General features: G+C 30.1%; 1 protein-coding gene across 2 annotated transcripts; it reads left to right on the plus strand.

Moving 5' to 3' along the window:
- On the plus strand, window positions 1-24,103 carry LOC113799472 (uncharacterized). Of its 2 annotated transcripts, XM_027350098.2 has the most exons (10): window positions 1-3,507; window positions 17,276-18,378; window positions 18,448-19,440; window positions 19,506-19,850; window positions 19,914-20,186; window positions 20,249-21,545; window positions 21,609-22,179; window positions 22,244-22,795; window positions 22,853-23,293; window positions 23,348-24,103. In XM_027350098.2, exons 1-10 carry the CDS (start codon window positions 16-18, stop codon window positions 23,656-23,658), a joined length of 9,378 nt encoding a protein of 3,125 aa, XP_027205899.2. In that variant the 5' UTR covers window positions 1-15; the 3' UTR covers window positions 23,659-24,103. The 2 variants fall into 2 exon arrangements, with proteins under 2 accessions (XP_027205899.2, XP_027205896.2); XM_027350095.2 differs by having other exon boundaries at window positions 22,244-23,293.
- Window positions 24,104-24,122: the final 19 nt, after the last annotated feature.

A 24,122-nucleotide genomic window follows, 5' to 3' on the forward strand; every position in this document is an offset into this window, starting at 1 on the left:
GAAAATTCATTGTTAATGTTAAGCATCGGTTTGAAGCATAATAATAATAATAATAATAGCCATAATAATAATAATAATCTTGAACAAAAAGATAATCATATTGTTGTTAATAATTATACAGAAAATCTAAATAATCGTTTGATTTCTAATGATAATCATTTGATAAAAATATCAAATAATCAACAACAACAACAACAACAATTTCCCAATATTATCAATGTTGTCCAGAATGGTGGACATTACAATGATCAATATTATCGAAATGATGGTAATAATGGTAGATCGAATAAAGTATTTAATAATAATGAAAAATTGGCCAAAATTTCAAATCACATAGCACAACATTCAATATCGTCTTCGTTATCATCAACAACAACATCAAATGCGGTGGCATTGTTTCGTCGATCATCAACATTATCTACAAATTCATCATTAGATTCGATATCAATTTCATCGCCATCAACATCATCGACTTTGAACCATCATCATCATACAAGAAATCATTATCATCATAAACAACATAATAATAACATTGATAATAATAATAGTTATAATTGTCATTATGATCGATTAAATATTTCCCATCAATTCAACCAAAACGGTTACTTTGATCCATATACACGACAAAATTCAATTAAAAACAATATTGATGGTTGTCAATATTCGAAAACAATAACTTCTTTTAATTCTGATCAATCATTCAATGATTCGAATTCAAATTTCACACGAAAATCTTGTTTAAAATCAAATCAATCTAATGGTTTGATTTGTCCGAATCCAACCAAATTGTCAACACCATTGATTGATGACATTGGCAATCATCATCATCATCAACAACAACAACAAAATATTTATGGTTTTTCCAATAATGATAAAGTTTTGACAACCACCAACAGTGATTCAAATAAATCCAAAATCATTGTTGTTGAATCAACGAATAATCATTATCCTGTTTTTATTTCCAATTCAGATAATAATAATCATTGTTTATCATCTATTATCGATTCGAATAAAACAATCAGCACCAATAATAGTATACAAACTTTGCCCACAACAATCATTAATGGTCATTATGTTACCATTGATGATAATACGCCCTTATTATTCGATAACAATCAATATGGTCAATATACGAATGGTAATTACAATCATCATTATAATTATGATAATAATGATAGCCATTTATCAGCCTTATCATTACTATTGATGACGAAAAAAGTCGATTTAGATGTTGATAATCGTGATAAAAAATCAATATATTTATTGAGCAACAATCGGTTGCAAACAAATACATCAGCCACGTCTTCCGTTTCAGTTTACGATTTAAATCATCATCATCATCATTCCCCTACCACCACCACCACCACTCCCTCAATCACAGCTGTTGCCCACCATTATTCACCTCCTACCTTTTCATCATCATCTTCATATATCGCACCAACGTCGGCGACAACGATCTCAGTGAATACAACAAATACTCAATCAGAACCTCAACGCCATCCCGAATTAAGCAAACAACAACAACAACAGCAACAACAACAAAAAGATTCAGAAACCTATACAGAATTACTTCGATATCGATCTCAAGAATTTTATAATAAATTAGCTCAACAACAACGATTTCAATCACATCATTCACCTGGTCCAGGTAGCTCTTCCAGTTGTTCGAATCGTACAAACGAAACAATCTATGATACATCAACATATAATAATCATTTTAATGGCCAGCAACAATTACAGCAACAAAAATTATCAAATTCACAAAGTCTTGTCAATGTTCAACAATTGGAATCGAATCAAAATTTGCTGACATTACCTACAACAAACACACAAATACAACGACGACTTACCAAAGAATTTGAATCATTACGTGATCTTTCTATACCACCACCTGCATCATCAACTTTATCATCGACAGTGAATATAGCCGATAATGGTTCTCGCCAATCAAATCATTATCAAAATTCATCGATAAATAGTTCCACTATAAGCAATCACCGTAATCATTTTGTTCATTCACATCATCTAAATCATTTGAATTCTTCATCTTCGTTGCTGCGTTCAAATTCTTCCTTATCACTTAGCCATCATCAAAAAAATAAAGGCTATCATTTATTACCTAAATCGAATATTCATTCAGGTCATAACCTTTTACCTGCATTATCATCAACAAATTTATCGCTATCTTTGATGCCGTCTTCAACATCTTCAACTTCAACGTCGGCAACGACTACGACGAATGGTTTTGCCGCTTTGGCTACGATAGATCGTCGTTTGACAACTAGTAGAAATGTGATTGGTGCTCCAGTATTATTACCATCATCTTCATCATCGTCATCTTCATCTACAAAAGTGATGAATTCAACGAATGCTGCCATCAACAATCCTTCTGGTACATTGGAATCACATTATAATTCATCGTCATCACCAACATCAATTTCTTCTGGTCTACAGCATGCCTATTCATATCAACAAGCCAAAGTTGCTCAACATATTGTCCATAGTACTGATCATAATGGTGGTGGAACAATTCAAACTTCTCAGCCACAGCTTAAACGAACATTAGCTGTTGGCAATAGTAGTACATCAGCACCGACTACACCTCAAAAACCATTATTATCAAGATCGAATAGTTCAAATCCATCAACAGCTTCATCAAATTTACAGCCAGTACCGATACAAACATACCCAACAAATTCTCATAATCAAATTAACAACAACAACAACAATTTACCTCAATCAACTATATTTGGCCATCCACAACATTATTCACCCGTATCCAATCATTTATCAAATGTTTCATTAAATCAACGACATGCCAATAATTCGAATAGTATGAACATCTCACGTTCATCAAATTCATTGTTAACATCCGGCCACAATGCTACAACCGGTAATGTTATTGTTGGTAATCATAATCAACAAACAATTCATGTGCCTGATCACAATCATCTTTATCATCAATATGGTACTGTGATTGTTCCTCCAAATGTTGTCACCAACAACAATAACACTAATAATAATCAACATTATGTTACTAATGTTGGAAAATTGTCTCAAAATCAACAACAATCAACGACAATGATTCAATCGCAACAAATTTCAACAAAATATAATTCAAATCCAAATGAAAAAACAAATGGTGGATTAACAGTGATAACACCTTGTTCAGTGATATCAACAACAACATCATCAACAACAGCAACAACAACCACATCATCATCATCATCATGTAATCAACGATATACACAAAGATTTCCTATCGTTTCTTTGATCACAACAACAGCTACAACATCGACAACAACAATGTCAACATCGATGATTCAATATCCAACACAGCAATCAATTTATTCTTCAAATGTACAACAACAACAACAACGTAAAATAACGAATAATCAACCACCAATAATTAATAGTTTATCAAGAAGTTTTTTCGCAAATTCTACTAATCTTTTTGAATCGAAAAAGAATAAATTTTTTGGTTCAGTATCATCAATTGATCTTCAGGTAGGTGTTTTCATTCAAAAAAAAAACAATTCTATTTGATAAGCACTTGGTTTTTAAAAAAAAATTTAATTCATTTTAGCATCATATTTCTAGAGAAAAAAAAATACTAATTAGTAATCTCTAGTAATTCTAAATATTTTCATCCTTTTATTTTGATAACTAAATCGGATTATATAGTTTTTAATATGTATGGCAAACAAAAATTTGATGATTGATTAGTTTTTGATGAAACAAAAAAAAACTTTTGATGCGTGTGTGAAATGAATTTGAACAAAAAAAAAAATAAAAATATTGATTATGCCAATGATGACGTTCATACTATGATAATTTCTGTTTTGTCACAAGAAGATTATCATTATTGTCATCGTGATGAATGAATGAATGAATGAAAATAGAAATTGATTTTTTTTTCATTTGGTATTCCTATAATATAATTCACTGCTTGTGTGTGTTATTTATAACATTATTTAAACAAAGAATGAGAATTGACAATTGATCAAATAAAGTGATTAAGTTTTTATTTATTAACCATCATGATGTTGTTGAATATTTGAATTATGCTCGATCGATCGATCGATCGATTGATAATCAATCAGAAAATTTTTTTGCCTTCTATATACTTTTTATTGTTTTTTTCGTTGTTGATGACAATCTATAAAAATGCCAATAATGAATATATATTGTGTGTATCGGAATATATAATGGATTACTTTTTTGAATATTAAGCATCACAGAATGATCAAACAGCAACAGCAAAAGTTTTTTTTGCAAACCTTGCATAGGAAAAATATTTATATTTATATTTTTTTGTTTATCCTGATCTATTTTTCACCGTTTATGTTAATTTAATAATGCATTTTAAATAGCTATATGCTTTCTCTCTCGCTCTTTGGCATATAATTAACCGAAAAAGAAAAAGATACACATGGCGATGAAAGTTTTTTCTTTCCACCATTTTTTTTATATTCCTTATTTAGTCACTTTTAGTTGGTTGGATATATTTTTTGAATAATAATAAATAATAATGAACGAAAAGTAAAATGGATGACATAAAGGCCAATAACCACCATCATCATTATCATTATCATAATCATTATCATGATCGCTACCAGTTTTGACAACATAATCTTATAGTTTTAATTAATTAATTCATTTTTTTTCTGTTTAAATAAATGATTGATTTACATTTATTGATTTCTTAATCTTAATTAATTTTCAAGTCAAAGAATTATCAACCATCATTTTCATTTGTTTATTTCAATTTAATTAATGTGTGTGTGTGTCCGAACAAAAAGCACAATAATAATCGACCAACAACAACAACCAGAAAAACATTTGACAATAATAAAGGTTGTTGTTGTTGTATTTTTCAAAATAGTTTATAGAATTTGGCATCCAAATATTCATTAAATATTCTTCAGTGTATAGGAATATTACGATGTTGATGATGATCGAAGCGCATACTCCCGTGTTATACATTCGCGCCTATCTTATTCATTCAATAGATATTTGTGTGTGTGTTTGATGTGTGGATATAAGCCAATTTCAATTTATAACATTATCATCATTATTTTCATTCAGCAAACAGCAAAATAGATGTAAAATTGTATTGAATGGATATGATATGGGCGCTATTCGTTTATTTTGCTTCGTCTCTTTTTTGTCGTTTGTTGATTTTTTTTCTTCTTCTGGTTCGATAAATAACTTTCTGGGAGAATCCTATCTTTATTTTTTTCACCAATATAGCTTGTGTGTAGAAGTAGCTTTTTTTCATCGGTTATATACCATATGACGATAACGTTTTTCGTCGTCGTCGTCGTTGTTTTTGTTTGTGTTCGAGTTTGAGTTTGAGCACCAAAAACATACAACCATAATTCGGGTATATCACACTAACCGCACACAAAGTATTCTATTTTTTCGGCTGAAACAAGAATTTCAAAATTCAACAATAAAATCAAAAACAAAAAAGAAATTCTGTTTGACTCATACACACACTCAAACACAGAGACTATCTCTCCAGAGATAGAAAATGAAATGATTATTTTACCTTATATTTTTCATTTAAATCGATGATGACATTATATTATTTGAAACGATAAAACAAAAAAATCCATAAGGGAGCATTCTTCTTTTTATTCTTTTGCATCCTTCTTGTTGTATATAAAAGTATGTTAAGGACCCAAACATCATTTGTAACCCAAAAATGAAATAAAATAAAACCAATCCCATTTGTGTTGATGTTTTTATCATCATCATCATCATCATCATTCAATATTTATTCATTTATTCAATCTTGTCCTTTTTTCTGTTTTAATTTTTTATTTTTTTGACGCACCTCGTGTATTGTTTCATCATCATCATCAGCGTTAACATCATTTTTATTCATTTGTTTTTGTTTGTTGTTGATCTCATATATAATGTGGTGATATCTTTATTTTTCTCAGCGAAAAAATAATGGAAAAGACAAAACAAAACAAAACTAAAATTCCATTGCATTCCAATCGTGTTACTAAACACACACACCATGTGTTTCTTTATCTTTTGTTGTGATTATGATCTTATGTGTGATGTAATGTGATTTAAGATGTTCAAGATCCTCTCTTTCTCTCTTTCTTTGTTCATTTTGCTCAATGAATGTCAATTTTGTTTTGTTTTGTGGCCAAAAAAAAAGTAAAATCTAATGAATGAATCTTATTGTGATGAAAAATGATAATGAAATTCAACATTTTTTGGCTTGATCCATGGTGAAAACAAAACAAAATCAAATGATACAATTTGCTGTTAATTTTCATCATAATAACCTACCGAAATGGATTCGGTACAAATGGAAACATTCGTTTGGGTATGATATTTTTAAAATTTTGCTTTTTGCTTTTTTGAAAGAAAAATCGTGATTCAACTTAATTTTGTAAACCGAAATGTTTCAAACAAACAAACTTAACAATATTGATCTTTTTTTTTTCGCAAAAATAGCGAAGCATTTCCGTATTCTGTTGTCATTCCAAAATGATTATCAATATTTTTTTTTTTGTTCAGTAACAACAACAACAAAAAAAGCAATTCATCTTTGCCATTTTGATCACATTATATGATTATCGATGATGATGATACTGAACTAATTAAAGTGAAGAAGAAAAAAACATAACACCAACATTGATCAATGAATTATAACTTTATTTAACTTTAATTTGATTTTGAAAATGATTGATTGATTGATTATCGAATGATTGTTGTTTGTTCGTTTAAAATGAATTAATCGATCATGGGGTAGGTGTGGTTCCTATCCATTTTACACTGTCAAATCAAATTGTTGTTTCGTTTTTTTTCTTTTGAAAAATCAATTTCAAAATTAAAATGAATCGAATCGATAATTTTTGTTTGGCTGGATCCATCCCAAACCTTGACACACGATTTCAAGTTGTAAGTTTCAAGTGATTGTAAATTGAAATTGGTGGTTTCATTTCATTTCTCTAAGGAAGCCTAAATTTCATTAAGAAATATTGATTTTGCAGGAAAAAAACTTTTAATTATTTTTTTCCCCCTTTTGATTATTTAACATTTTGATCGATATTCATTTGATTCATTTTTGCTGTATTAATTAAAAATCGATTATTTTCTTATTGATGTTTAATTTGAAATTGACCGAAAACAAAGCAAGCAAAACAAACATATGGATTATTGCAGATGTGGATTGTCTTGATGCATATAATCCACATTATGACATCCAATTTTTTTTTGCTAATTATAATCCGCTGATGATTTGAAACAAACAAACATCACCAAAAAAATGTTTGCTCCAAAATGATAATTATTTTTCCTTGTTGTTGTTGTTGTTGTTGTTTTCGAGTTATAGGTTTGATTTTTGTTTGTTAAACTATTTTTATATCGTTTCAAATTTACAAACAAAAATTCCAATGAATTGTGTCAAGGATCACAAAAAAAAAACTGATGATGATGATTATTTTAACGTAATGATTGTTTGAACATTGTAAACATAAAAAAAAAATATTGAATGAATAAACCTTTTCATTAATTGATCTTGTGTTCATCTGATGATGATTTTTTTTTCTTCAAAATTTTCATTATCATTACACACGAATACATTATACAAATGAAAAAATATTTTTTATTTCGATCAGGTATGACAATTGGGAATAAGTTTTATGTATAATGAATGCAAACGAATGAATCGATCCAAATGATGGACTTTTTGTTTTCGTTGTTGTTGTAGTCCCTAGATGCTATTGTTTTGATGCATGGCACCCGATGCCATCAATTTTTTTTCTAAAAATTTTTGTTGTTGTTGTTTTGACTCAAATCGGTAAATCGTGACAATCAACATCATTAAACTTCAAAACTAATGATGATTATATAATTTTTTTTTGTTTTTGTTTGTTATGTGTTATATGTGTATCATCAAAAGTCATCGTCATCATTATGAATGAAAAACAACACACACACATCATGTCACAATGTCAAGCTATTGTTGTTGTTCTCGCTGCAGTTGTTCATCAACAATTGAATCCGACAGATGCCCGAATTTGATTTACTTTTTTCAAAAAAAAAAAAATTCAAAAATTTTTAACTAATTTTTCAAATATAAAAAATTTAAATTTTTCTTCCCATTCCTAAATTAGGCTGATGAACAACGAAAATGACAATTTTGTTGTTTGTTGTTAATCAAAGGGGAAAAGGTATATGGTCAAATGAACAACATTATAATTGAACATTTCCTGTAGTTTTTTGTTGGTCGCCGTTTTTCTTCCTTCGTTTTTTTACGCTCTTGACATTTCTTTTCATTTTTTTTTTTGTTCGTTGGTAAACAATTTTGCTTTCATTTTGTTGTTGTTTGTTGCTTCCGGTTAGGTTAGGCTAACTCATGTTTTTTTTGTAAACCAAAATTGAAAGTTTTGTACATTTGATTCTTTTTCTGTTTGTTTGTTCGTTCATTGATTGTGTCATTGGCTAATCATTAACCAACACACGAACACAAACACACACACACACACCTTTGTTTTTTTCACTAATTTCTTTTTTTATTATCCTATTTCCTTTGTTTGAAAATAAAAAATTACGCCCAACCAGATGTACGGATTTACATAAGCATTTTTTTTCGTTTGTTAAAAATCTCTATTCATATTTGATTTTAAATGGAAAAAAACATCCGAAATTTTTTCGGTTTTGATTCCAAACGTCAGATGGCGCCTCGTTTATCGTGATCGTTTTTCTCAAAAAAATGTTTCAGTTTTGATAACAAAATGAAACAAGGAACAACACACACAAACAAACATCCATTGATGCTCTAAATTTTTTTTTTGCTTTTTTGACTCTCGATGTTGATGATGATGATAATGATGATAGATTTCACGACAAGACAAAATTGTTGAGATTTCCCCACGATGATGATGATGATTGTAAAATCATGAACTTTTAGTTTTTTCAGCCAAAATAATGTCGATTGTTTTCGTTTTTTTTCGTGAAGCTTAAAAGGTGAAAACAATATTCGGGTCATATTTCCGTTTTTGGATTATGACATCATCATTATCGTTGTTTTTGTTTTGTTTTCGATATCATCCTGTTGGATTGTTTCAATTTTTTAAAAAATTTCCTATTGGTTTATTGTAAAATGTTAAAAATCCATTTTTTTCATCTTTTCATTTATTCTTAATCACATTTATTTATTTTTCAGGTGTTTTTTTTCATTCATTCATTTATTCATAATGACTTGAAAGAAAAGATTATTATTTGTCTGTGTGTGTGTGTGTGTGTCTGTTTGACGACTATAGGGAATAATAACCTTGAAATTTATTCACAAACAACTAAAAAATAGAAATTATTTTATGCAGGTGAAAAAGAGAATCATCATCATCATTATATTAAAAGTCTATTTTTTCTGATAAATAATTTTCGAAAAGTTTTTCTTTTTTAAAAAAAAAATTACAAAAACCTTGAGATTTTTACCTTTGTTTCCCCTCTTTTGAGAATCGTATGTCTACCTATAGCTAGTATCAAATAAAAGCCTAGTAGCCTGTGTGATATAATAATCATAATAAGGATGTTTAGGAAAATCTTCTTATCCATCTTTTTTTTTCATTTTGTTTAAGTTTTTCTGTAAATATATCAATTATTTTGTATATATCTGAAAACGAAAACTTTCTTTACTTACTCGTGAATATATATCAAGATAATTGGACCTGAATTTCGTTGATTTTTTCTCCCTATCTCTTTTACTTCATAATAATCATCGACATTAAGAAAAGTTCATTTCACTCTCGTCGTTGTTGTTGTTGTTGTTGTTGTCGTGAAACAAAATCTTCATTGAGCTTATTATGATGATGATGATTTTTATTTTGCTTCAAAATGTTGTCATTTTTTATTAATTGTTTGATGTCGTTTTTTTCTCCTTTGCTCATAATAATAATGATAATAATTTTCTTGTTTCCTTCAATTTGAAATACGAATTTTGTGTGTGTAAACGAAGAGGTTAATTGTTTTTTTTTTCAAAAAACAACATTGAAATAAATGTCATTCTACGTTAAAAATGTAAACACTGGAACAGAAAAAATGTAGCTCGATAAAATTGAATTTCAATTTTAAAGTTTATTTTCTTTGAATTCATACAATTAAAAAAAATATTCCAGAACCCAGTAGAAAAAAACCCAATAACAATAACGAATGATGATGATGATCCCAGAAGTGCTATTTCATTTCATTTCATTTTCATCGTTTATCAAATTTCATTCAAGCCAAGCGAAGATAAAAACGAAATTTTAATTTAAATTTTTTTTCAAAATCTTTCTCTTTTATCAGTGGAAAATTATTGCTGGGAAATAATTGAATTTGTTTTTTTTTTGGAAAATTTTCAATTTTGTTTCAGGTAATTATTATTTGAAAAATCATAAACAAGAATTATAAATCGGAAATAGAAAAAAAAATCTATTTTCATTCGGGTAAAGCTTGTACCATTGCATTTTGTCACAATGCAAAAAAACTACACCGTTTAATTAATGTTCAAAAAGATAAAATTTAATTTATTTTGCTTAATTACAAAATTCAAATGTACAATTTGGTACTTATTACTGAAATGATCAGATTTATGCACAAATTTCAATGATTTCCCTTGATTTCTTTTTTTTCCAACAAAAAAGAAATGACAAACAAGCAAAATATATATTTTTTGCTTGGAAAAATTTTCCAATTTTGAATGGTCAAAAAAAAAAAAAAAATAAATTTAGAAACTATGATCAAATCGGATTCAGATAATGATGATGATGATGATGATGGATTTTTAACGATGATCATCATATTTAGTTTTTCTTTATTTCTTTTACCTGATGTTACCTGTTTATATAGTGTGACTATATAAATGACAATTGCCATTTGACTTATGATTTGTTTTGTGATTCTTTTTGTTCCTACTTTTGGTTATTTTCATAGGTATTCATTATGATGATGATAAAAATAATGTCTTTGAATTTGGCTATCAAATTGTCTTCCTTAGTTGTTTTTTGTTTTCATGGCAAAAAAAATGATAATTCGTTAGTGTGACTATTATGACATTATATTTGTCAGGTGTATGATTTAGGTAGGTTTTGGGTGACATTAATTTCTATTTTTAAATTTCAAAAACAACAACAACAAGAAGAAAAAAAATCTTATGTAAATTCAAATGTCGAATGTAAAATTAACGCTCCTGTTTCCTTGTTTTTCAGAGAAAAAAAAATTAAATGTTAAATATTCGTTAAGAAACAGATAATTTTTCTACATTTTTTTTCCCACCCTGTCGGAAGTTATTACCTCTATGTTGTTATCTGTTTATAATGACAGTGATGATGATGGTACAGTGGTACAGTGGACAAAAAAAATTAATTGTGATTTACAGGTAAGTTAAATGATGTTTAGCTTCAACCCACCAAATGATAATGATGAGAATAATTTTTTTTGCATACAAGACACATTTAATCTGATATGACATTTTTTGTTTCATTTCAATTGTAATATGAAACTATCTATGTTATTAATGATTTTTTTTTGTTGTTTTGTTAGGAAAATACAAATTTCACATTGTTATATTTTTTTTTACCATACTTAACATTTACGAGCATCTCATCATCATCATCATCATCATTCTTTTCCTTGATTTTTTTTCTTTTCCTTGATTTATCAATAATTTTTCTTAGCTTTGATGATAATATTCATGGATTATTGAAGATTGATGGATCGGTTATTTATTTTGAGATGCAATACTTTCTTGAAATGATGATTATGATGATAATGTCGGGATTATATGTCATTTTTTTTTTTTTTTTTGGTGTAATTTGAAACCAATTTCGTCTTGTTCATGTTGATAATAATGTGCCCAGTCCAATATGGTTATTTTTTTTTCTGTCTGTCTGTTGTGCACACATTCAAAAATATCCAATGGCAATGTATGTCATTTTTTGGATGCAATTTTACTATAGTTTTTGTTGTTGTTTTTGTTTCGTCGGAAAATCTGTCCACAGTCTTTACATGCACAAATTTATATCCGGATTTTTCCCTATCGGATGCTGTCTAATGATGACCAATTTTCAACGAATTAACCATCAGAAAAAAACGGTTACTTTTTTGAATAATTACAATATCACGTGCCACCAGTTGTGTCAGAACACGTGGAAATTGACCTATCCCTTCTTTTCTTTTTTATTTGACTGACTTGAACCAACTAAAATCAAGATAATAATCGGTGTCAAAAGCTTGAATGAACAAATTTTTTGTTTGTTTTGTTTAAAATTTCAAATAATTTTTAAGGCTTTTCATTGCTTGCTTTCAGTCATCAACGAAAATCATTTGTCAGTTTTTTTTTGGTTGGTTGGTTGGTCGGATGTCAGTCGGATGTTGTGTGTGTTGTCCTCCTATCTAGCTCATCATCCTGATGATGATGATGATAGGTTAACGAAGAAGAAGAAGAATTCACAACATATGGTCAAAATAATGAAAATAATAATATTTTTTTCCGTTGAGTAGAGGGTATTATCATTCTCAACAACAGAAAACCTGAATTTTTCTTCTTCTTTTCAGTTGTAGTGGTTCAAAAACACACACACAAAATTCACCTGCAAATCCATTGGTGCATATAGTAGTTATCATCATCATCATCATCATGGTATTTCGATATGTTCATCATAAAATACACATAGGAAAACAAAACAAAACAAAAAAAAAGTTTGGTTTTGCCATTTTATTCGTTTGATAGTTTTTGTTGGTTGGTTGGTTGGTTGGCTGGTTTGTTACCTAGCTACCTGATCGTTTTATGTTCATTTCATTTCATTTTTAAACATATTGGTCATATGCTCTCTGGCCTCTTTTTTCTCTCGCTATATCTGTTGCTTTTGACGAGAAAAAAAAACGGCCAGGTATATTCTCATCATCATCTTCTTCTTGATCATCATCATCATAGTATGATGATGCTGTTTGGTTGCAATTTTATTTCTGCCATTTCATTCATTCATTCATTCATTCATCGTTATCATTTGTGTTTTATAATCTAAACACAAAATATATCTGTATATAGAAAATCTATCTAGAAAAAAAAATAAAGAGATGAAAATCTTTTTTTGCTATATTTGTTTGTTTGTTTTGATCATCATCATCATCATCATCATGATTATTTCGTTTTTTTCCTATTTGGATAAATAAATATATTGTTGTTGTTGTTGTTCTGTTACCTTGCCCATTTCCGTCTTGATAATTTTTGTCATCATCATTTTTTTGACTTTGTTCAGTTCGATTCGGTTTTTTCGGTTTGTTTGTTTGTTTATTTTCATCATCATCAAATGCATTTCATCATATTTATTTATCCGAACAAACTTTTGTTCAACTTTAAACCATTATTATTATTATCTGTGTGAACACGTGAGCAAATAGATAGATAGAAAAAAAATTCTATCTTTACTATTACTATTGAATGTAATCAACCGCGATATATATCAACAAACAATATATTTTTTCATTCATTCAATATGACCATGTGGATGGTAAGATATTTTTTTTATTTCATTTCATTCATTCATTCATCGATCTCTATCTGTATTTCTTTCTTTCTTTTGGGATTTTTTTTTCTAATATCAACAATCAAACCAATCCTATCATCATTTTTATATTTATAAACACATAATGAATCCATTTTTATCGTTGTTGTTTTTGTTGTTGTTGTCAAACATCTATCATCAGAATGATAATATTTTTCAGTTTTCTTTTCTTTTTTCGTCATCTTGATGATGTCGATAATGATAAGGTGGCCGTTATATTTATGTGTTTGTAGTTGAAACCAAAAAAAAAAATCCATTGTTTATAATCATCATCAAATGTCTTGTTTTGTTTTGTTTAAATCGTTTATTTCAGTTATAATGTTAGTCATGTAATTTTTTTTTTGTTTCTTCTTGTTTTTCCTGTATGACAGCAGCCTTTCGTAACAAAAAAAAGATATAAATTTCATGTTGATGGTGATCTAAATGTTTGCACGCAATAGCTCTATTTTTTTCTCTTTCTTTCTCTATGTCCACCACCATCATTCTCTATTTGTAAATGAAGTTTTTTGTTCAAAGATATTCTAATTGATTTGAATAATAATGTTTTTTTTTTTTTTTTTGAAAAGAATTCCAGTTAATTTGTTGAAATGACATGTGTTTCTCTGTGTCTTTCAAAAATGGTCACCATCATTGGTGATGTCGATGATAATGATAGTGATGATGTCCATTCAAATTCATGAACATTGAGATTGGAAGAAAAACCCATTAAATTTGTAAACTTAAATGATTTAATCACCCGAAAAAAAAATTGCAAAACCTGTTGCAGTTTTTGTACGGGGAAGAAAAAATGATTTTGTTTTGTTTCTTTTTGCAATTTAAAATCTAATCTAAATTCTTGTTCATAAATGTTTAACACTTTATGATGATGATGGGGATGATAACAGCAACAAATTCAAATCTGATTTTAAAATTTTTTTTTTTCAATATTTTTTTCAACCTAGAACTATTTTTTTTATTGTTGTTGTTGTTGTTGCCTGTGTTTGTTTTGAATACTCTTTCAATCACTTACTGCATTTCTCTTTTTTTTTGCTTTCCATGATGATGATGATACTTGTGGATGTCGAAAATTTTTTTTTTGCATACCACATTTGAACAAGAACATTATCAATAACAACAACAACAACAAACAAACATCTGATCATATTTATCCTTATAGGATGTGAACATCCGTTGCCAATATCTATCTGTTATTTGTCAAATTTATTGGATATATCCTCCCCCCATATCGATTGTGTTTTTTTTTTTTTGACCAGAAAAAAAGAGAAAAATTTTAAAACTTTTTTTAAAAAAACAATTGATTTAAATCCTGTTGTTGAAACAAACTGAAATTTTATCACTTTGTTTGTCACTGAGAAAATTTAAAAAATTTGAAAAAAAATTTGAAATTGGGATTTTTCTTCAACTTCATAATATATCCAAAACTTGTGTTGTTATGACATTCTTTTATTGGTCCAATTTTAACGTTTGTTTATCTTTATCATTTATTACTATTCATTCGAATAATCATAATCGTTGTTCTCGTTTTTTTTTCGTTTTGTTCATTATCATCGTTATTTAATGTTGTTTTTTTTTCTTCTTCTGAACACACACAATTTGTCTCATTGTATAATTGTTGATTTTTTTTTCTTCTTCGTAAAAAAAATCTCTTGCAATCATTTTGATTCTTCGTTGTTTTTTTTCATTCGCCAACAATTCATTTTAATGAAAATGAATGGCGCCCATTTTTTTTGTTTCGGCAAAATTCATGTACGCGTGTGAATGAGTGAATGAGAGAGTTATCAATTACACATTAGACACTACACTAGTACAACAACAACAACAACAGAAATCTTTCAATCACAACATTTTGAACATTTGAGATTTTTTTTTCTACCATTTATTCATTCATTCAATTTTGAATTGCCACTTGACTGTTTGATGATGATGATGATGATGAACTACTGCAACAAGTGATGAATATATATAGATTAAATGAACAATTTCATTATTATTCGACTCTTTTTCGATTTTTCAAGTGAACATTATTATTATGTGATTGTTTTGTGAATCAAAAATCATATTGATCTATCGATCTAGTTTAATTGATTCTTGTTTTTTTTTGTTATTAATGTTTTTTTTTGTTGTATATTTAAAGTGACAGCAGTGACCTATACTATTGTCTATCATTCTGATTCGATTAATTTTTTCTTGAAAAAAAAGTTTCTTTTTTCCTTTGATTATAAATCGATCATCATCATCACACCCTTTATCAATAGGTCATCAATATCATGAATAAATAATCTTCGTTCGATACATATAGAATAGGGATTTTTTTGTGAAATAACTTTTTTTTTGGGTTTCTATTTTTATTGCTCATGATTTTCACACACACAAACATAAAACCAATGCCAAAAAGAATATCATTATTACTTGTGAATCAAGCAATGAATGAATTCAATGCGTAGGAAGATTGTATTGAATTGAATTTTTTTTTCTTAATCAAAAAATCCTAATAACAGTCGAAAAACATTGTAAAGATATCCAGTGTGTACTGTTTTCGGGAAAAATCTTTGTGTGTGTGTTTAAAAATAATTTGTCATTGACACCTGAGATATTGACTCCATTGAATTAAGTTTCTGTTTTTCTGCTTGCTTTTTGTTCTTCTTCTTTATTTCAACCAAAAAAAAAGACCGATGACCGAGAAAATTAAGTGCGCTCATCCGATAATAGAAGAAAAAAAATACCGAAAAGCGGTCATCATAAAAAGGTTCGACGAACCTATATAGTTCAGATTGATCGTCATCAACATTGTGATCACAGTAAATCATTGATAAAAATAATCATCACATACCAGAGTGCCATTTCATTTTCTATGAATATTTGATTGAAAATTTTTAATTTAAAAAAAATGTGTTCAATGACTATCGATCCATTGACAATGGTACAAGCATCATCATCATCGTCAATGATGACGACGACAACAACAATGAATCGTAAATTGAAAACGAAAAAATCCTGTTGTAATTATGATGATTTTTGTTGCCATTGTTGGCTTAATCTATTCGATGGATATTATAGTTGTTGTAGTCGTCGATGTTCAATCAATGTTAATGATTTTGATGAAAAATCTTTATCAACAACAACAACAAATACACATAAACATCATCATCCACATTATCATTATCATCATCGTGAATCATGTTATCCAAATTATTATAGCCAAAATTCCATTAAATCAACTATAGCGACTATTTCAACATCTGAATCAGGGAATTTTAAATCAAATAAATTTCATAATGATTGTTGTAATGAAAATCATCAACAAAAACAACAAAAACTATTATCATATGAAAAAAAACCAAATAAAATTGGCCAAAATAATCAATCAATATTTGTACATAACATTAATGATTATGATCAACAACAACAACAATTGATGGGAAATACATCCTGTCTTTATTATTTATATCATCAAGTTTATCCAATGTTTAATGTAATGAACAAAATATTTCATTTATAAATATATAGTCTAATTTCTTTTGTTGTAAATTTTGAAAAAAAAGACAGGATAGAAAAAATACAAGTGCTTTTCGAATGTTTTTTTTTTTGTATGAATATAATCAATATTTTATATTTGTCGCATCATTTTCAATTCTTTAAACTCATATACTAATCTTTCTATTTAATTTCCTTTTTCCTTTATTTTTTTTTCATTTTAGTGCCTAAAAGAATCGCAAAAAGTTTCGGTGATTGAAAGGAAATCCTCTTCGAATAGTACGACGACAAATACTACTTCGAATAATAATAATAATAATAAAATTGCAGCCGTTTCCAGTATTGGTGGTCGTCATCATGGTAGTTTATTGAAATCTAATTCATCATCATCAACAACAAATTCATCTTCTGGTTCAACCGGAGGAACGGGTGGCGGTGGTGGAAGTGCAGCGAGTAATTTTTTCAAATTATTCACTTCATCATCTAAAGCGAAAATACCTACATTTGGATTTTCATCTTCTTCATCGAACAATAACAACAACAACAACAACAATAATGCCTCAACACATAATAATCTCGATCAAAATACAACGAACAATGTTGGTGGTGGTTCAACATCATCAACAATTTCATCAAATTCATCACTCAATACAGTCACCATACGTGCAGATTCTATATTGTCCGGTTCGAATGATCCTGAATCAAATTCTATCGATAATCATCATCTTACATATGAAACGACTGGTAGACTTGATCAACATCGTCAACAACAATATAAAATGGTCAACGGACATGAAACAAGATTGACAATCAAATCAATATCGGTCGATTCAGCCAATCCTGATAATAATTCGATAAATCAATCTTTAACAGCGACGATTGTTCTTGAACCGGTCATGCCTTCAAATGAAATTCTATTTCGAAAATATTTCACTTTTTACGATTTGTTATCTTCGATTAATCTGCATAGGCTATTTGTTGACAATTCTATTTCGAATCTTGAAGGACCATGTTCTTCGCTGTTAGATTTGACGAGAGGAACGACACCTACCAACAATGGAAACAATTCAACAACAACAGTAACGGTCAATCCGAATTCAAATCAAACAGTCACAACGTTCGAATCATCAACATTATCATCCACTTCCTCATATTCATCCTGTACCTCTTCCATGTCATCATCATCACATCAACCTACTACTGCAAATTCTCGGCCACAATTATACCAATCGTTGACCAAACATCATTATAGTCAATTTCCTGTTCCTTTGAATCAGACCGATATTGGTAATGAATTACTCGCACCTAGTCCCAATTTTCTTAACGAGTGAGTTTTTCCTGCATTTAAATTGTTTTGAAATGTTTCATTTTTAAAAATTATTTTAACATTTGCTAGAATTGGATGCGAGCGTCAATACTCCATCGAATTAACATGGAATAATGGTTTCAAAGAAGAGATTCCTTCATCAATGTTACAACAGCAGCAACATGAAGAAGTGTCATTTGATTCATCCTCATCGTATCTATTACGAAATACCACCGAATCCTCATCCTTGTCAAATAAAAATTCCTCATCGATTGATGTACCAAGACAATTTCATCCTCCATCTTATTCTAAACGAATCAATATATTCAGTGATGCATCACCGTTTGTTGCGTACACGCAGCATTCGGTTATGTCTGATCTTTATGGTGGTGCTAACACCAGTGGTACATTACCATTAAATCATACGCATTCTGGTGCTAAAAAATTGAGCGATCTAGATTTTCAAGATCTTGATGATGGTTTCGGATCATTATCATCTTCATCGTTGTCATCAACGTATCCAGGCATGACAAATCTGGTCGGTGGTGGTTCGTGTTCACAATCTTCAACATTTCAACCATCTCTTCAACCGGGTTCACATTCCCGATGTCCATTCGGTTCAACAGCCGAAGTCTGTAATTTACTTGAGATGGACTATGGTACTAGTTACTATAGGACACATTTTCGTGATTTTGAACATCAAAATTGGTTACAAATCAATGATAAATACGGACCAATCATTGTTTCGCTTCGTAAAGAACGTGTAAAAACATCAAACAATTCAGCAATATCATCATCTTCTTCATCGAATCATTCTTCATCCTCCTCATCGAATTCAAATTCTTCCAATGTTACTATCAGATGGAGGGTGATTGTTCGTACAACGAGTCTGATACCTTTGCGCGGAACTATTGCTACTCTTCCATCGATCTGTTTGCCTACAGGTATGCCAGGCAGCGGTTCATTAGATGCTAGTAATAGTAGTTCCCGGCGATCATCGAATTCCGATCATTTCAATATAAATAGTGTTCGTGATGTATTATCATTGGTTGTGCCCAAAAGTGTCAATGTTGCCAATTTCAGGTAATTTTTCTAAATTCTAGCTGAAAAGTTCATCATTCCTAACTATCATTTATCCCATTATTTAGACTCGGTTCACCTACTGTCATATCACAATTGCTCAAGATTGATGAAATGTCTCAAAATACCGAATATAAGATTGGCGTACTCTATGCATATGGTAATCAACATAGTGAAGAGGAATTCTACAATAACATACTTGACTATTCTTCATCGACGAGAAGCTCATTTTATGATTTTCTTGGCCTGATATCCAGTCGTATTCGCTTAAAAGAATTCAAAGGATACAAAGCAGGTCTTGATGTACAGAACGATACTACGGGTGAATATTCTTGGACTGCCAAATTCGGCCATACTGAAATCATGTTTCATGTTTGTACGGAGCTTCCTTTCAACAGCACAAATAGACAACAGTAAGTTTTTTTTGAAGAAAAGTAAAAATTTTCAAAATGATCAACCATTTTTTTTGACAACAGACTTCCTCGAAAGCGTCACATAGGAAATGACATTGTGACCATAGTGTTTTTGCATGAAAATTTCAATGGTTCTCCTTTTACACCAGCTTTGATCAGATCCAAATTTCAACAAGTCTTCATTATTGTCAAACCATTCCAAAATGGAAAGTATTTTCGAGTAGCAATAGCACGTCATAAGCTGGTTCCATTGTTCGGACCACCAGTCAAACCTTATTATACACGTCAAGAGTTAAGAGAATTTATTCTAACTAAAATCATAAATGCTGAAAATGCGTAAGTGTGCATAATGTTTTTTATGATGGCGATCATGTATAATTATTTTTTCTTTAATTTAGATGTCATTCGGTCAATAAATTTGCCGAAATGGCCAAACGAACTCGACATGAATATCTGACAGAAATGTGTCAGAAACATTCATTAACACAAACGGTTGCCCATGTCGATTCAAGTCTAAGTTCTAATTCGTTGAATTCGTTCAAAAAATTATGGACTCTAAGTGCAACAAATAATTCATCATCAGGCAATGATCATTCATCGTCAAAACATCGAAGTAAATCCGAACTTATTGATGGAAATTCATTGAATCAACTGCCTTATGTTGGCCATATTCTTAACGGTATTAGAGATCCTCCTACGTTAAATGGTGCAATTCTTTTTTCTGAGCGATGCGCAGGTTCTTCAGTTCCTTCAAGATTATATGTCCATGATTACTATGCTAATCGTGATGTCGAAGTGCAACTTCTTTTGTCAAATGAAGCAATTCTGGTCATAGAAGCGGCTACAATGGAAGTTATCTGGGCTGCCCCTGTTACTTCGATAATTGGCTGGACCGATTCTCGTGGTGTTTTTGCTACATCATCTGCAAACTGCGTCATATCAAATATTCGTCAAACAGCATCAACTTCAAACTCAGGTGGTAGTTCCATAAACAAGCTATTTGGTGATAAAAAATCAAAATCAGTTGATTCTGAACCTTCAGCCAATCATTGCTCAATGCTAAACGATTCCAGTCGTGAACTTCGATTGTATTATCATCAAGGTGAATGCATTCAACTAATGCAACGTCCAATAAATCCAGCTTTAAAACAAAATCAGAATGAACCTAGTTTGGTGAATGGAAAATTATCATCCAAACATCAGCATCAAAATATAGCTAATCAACGAAATAATGATCCATTTTTGATGTTGATTCGTGTACTCGAATTGATCACCTGTAAATCTGAATTAAGAGCCATTGTTATCAAACGTAAATCATCAGCAACACGATCTATTACCTCAAAATCCGCTTCCAATACGCCAGAACATCGTAAATCTTCACCACCACATTCATTGTCCAATATTGAACCAGTTGGAACATGTGGCGGTGAATTCGGTTTTCAAATGAAAATGTCAACCGGCATCATTGAAGAAATTTTCGATCAAACACTTTCTATTTATCATTTAGTTCCAGGATGCAAAGTCCTTGAAATCGACAAGATAAGTTTCGCTGCTATGGCAATGGATGAATTGCAAGAGCTGGTCAATTCTTCATTGATCATGTGTCTAACATTTACTCCATATGATTTTGCTCGTCTTCATCCTCGATGTAATTGCCCGTGGCCAAAAGCCCTTCAACTTCAACACAAACAAAAGGTAAAGCAATGAATTTGTCAAATATTTCATAATCGAATTTATTTGTTTTGTTTGTAAAAATAGTCTCAGCAAACTCCTCCGAGCGATTACGAAAATGTAACAAAAAGTCTAACAAATACACCATTAAAATCTTCATCTTCGATGATTGTTTCTTCGTCATTTTTACCATTGCAAACTTCTGCATCATCGACAACATCATTATCTGGTCCGAATTCTGGAGTGAAAACGATTCATATTACTCAGAATAATTCAATAAATCAACAAATCGAAAGTAATGTTCCTAATGCATCATCTCCATCGTCTACAAATTCAAGCTATTATTCACCGAATACTGTAGCAACAAGCAATAGTAATCAACAATCTTATAATAATAGCTTTTCAATTCAACATGGTCAACTGTCTCAGCAGCAGCATCAGTTATATTCTGCAAAATCCGCAACAAGCTTAAATCAATTGTATCAACAACAATCGCCAATCAAAATCGCATCATCTGGTCAAAATCTTTCTTCATCTCCTTCAACGACTTCAACTTCTCTTTTTAATCATCAACAACCATATCGGACATTGTTAGCAAATAATAATCGTTCTGTACATTCACAAACAGCGATTACGACTCAACCTTCTACGTTGAAAGGTATGATATTTCATGTTTAGAGATATTAAAATTAATGATTGATTAATCTTTTTCGAATTTATAGATAATTTGATTAGATTGATCACGATGGATGATTACAATCAAAATGTTTCACCAATGGATTCACCATCAGCCAAAAGCGATTTAAATGATTTTACCCCTCTTGTTGTGGGAATTGGACATCAGACCAATGATATGTCTGACGATGCAGCTAAAACTTATTATGGCCATTGTCATGAGACAAGCTCTCGTCGACCACAGACAATTGGTGGAGGTCAATATAGTATTACGACTTCAAACACTCCTATTCACAACTGCCAACAACAACATTATCGTTATTCGACAGGACCAAAACATGACACAGAATCGACATATAGTTCATATGCACCAATCGGGCCAACATCGAATTGCAGATATTCAACTTCGTCGCAATATTCTTCTCAAAGTCGAACATCGTCAGGTTCGAATGCACAGACAACAATTCATGTCAATGCTAGCCATATAACAGTACCAGTCATTTCTGGACAGCAACCACAACAACAACACACAATGTTAGTGCGAACCGGACCATATGGTAAAGAATCCACTACAGATTTGAAAAATTCATCTAGTTCAAGTAATCTAACATCAGTGACAGCAACATCTGAAAATAATGATTGCTATTTGCTCACAGCTCAACCTGTTCGTGTGGATGCCTCAAATGGAGCTTCAATTACAAGCTCATCTACGGCTAATAATCAGCCTCAACAACAGCAACAAGTTGAATGTGTAAATGATGAAATAATCAATGTTATTGCACCTACAAACACGGCAGTATCAAATAATTCAATGATGAGTCAATCGTATGATTGTAATAGCCTTTATCAATCATTGCTAACTGGTTCGATTCATTCGGCTGGTGATCCGATTGGTGACATTGTATGGCCTTCCATGCATTCATCAATGGATCATCATTCATATCTACAGCAACAAGCTCGGTCATCAACAATGACTAACAATACAGATTCATCATCATCGATTACTAATTGTGATACAAATAGTAGTAACACTAATCTTAGCGCTGGTTCAGCTTCCGTACATCAAGTTGTCCCTCCACAACATCTAACGGATGAAGGTAGGCATTTCAATTCAAATTCGAAATTGATTACTGAAAATTTTCTTTCAACAGTTCGAAAATTATCACTCGAAAAAGACGTGCTCAATGATACAATATCTAAATTACGAGAAGAAAATCAACGATTACATATGGAATCACAAACGGCATCTCAACAACTTCGAAAATTGACCGAATGGTTTTTCAATTCGAATCCGAATGCTGTGACAACGACGGCGTCGACTACTGTTTGTGAACCTTCACCAACTTATTCCTCAAACACAACCAATACGACCACAATTTCGATACATCCTAAGCCAAAATCGATAACGACATCAACACCAACATCAATTTCAACGACAACGACCGAACAAACAATTCAATAGATCCGATGCAAAGCCAATTCTTAGTTGTGATATTCTCATTTATCAAAGACAATTTTCTAACGAAACTTACCATTGATTTTATCACATTATTTTTATTTACTAACATTATACATTTTTTTTTAATTTTCACCGATATTAACATGATTTGATTTCATTGTATTTATTTAACATTTCATTGATATCGACAAATTTGTATTGCCATTGTACAATTGTGTATACAAAAGTCAAATTAACTTTTGAATTGCATATAACGCACAGAATATTTAATGTTTGCTCATCATCACCTTTTAAATTTGATTTATTCATTCATTCCAATTTTTTTTTGTCATTAATTAACCGTTGCATTATTGTTCAATATTTTTTTCTTTGTCATTATAATAATCGATTTTTTCGGCTTCTTATCAAATTAATTTAATTAATAAAATAATTTTATTCAAAAATTGAATTATTTTAAATTTTTATTA

The sequence above is a fragment of the Dermatophagoides pteronyssinus genome, unplaced genomic scaffold (genome assembly GCF_027571235.1).
Source record: "Dermatophagoides pteronyssinus isolate colony J.1.1.1.1 unplaced genomic scaffold, Derpt_VIB-CSIC_2022.12 sq0007, whole genome shotgun sequence".
Taxonomy (NCBI): Eukaryota; Metazoa; Arthropoda; class Arachnida; order Sarcoptiformes; family Pyroglyphidae; genus Dermatophagoides; species Dermatophagoides pteronyssinus.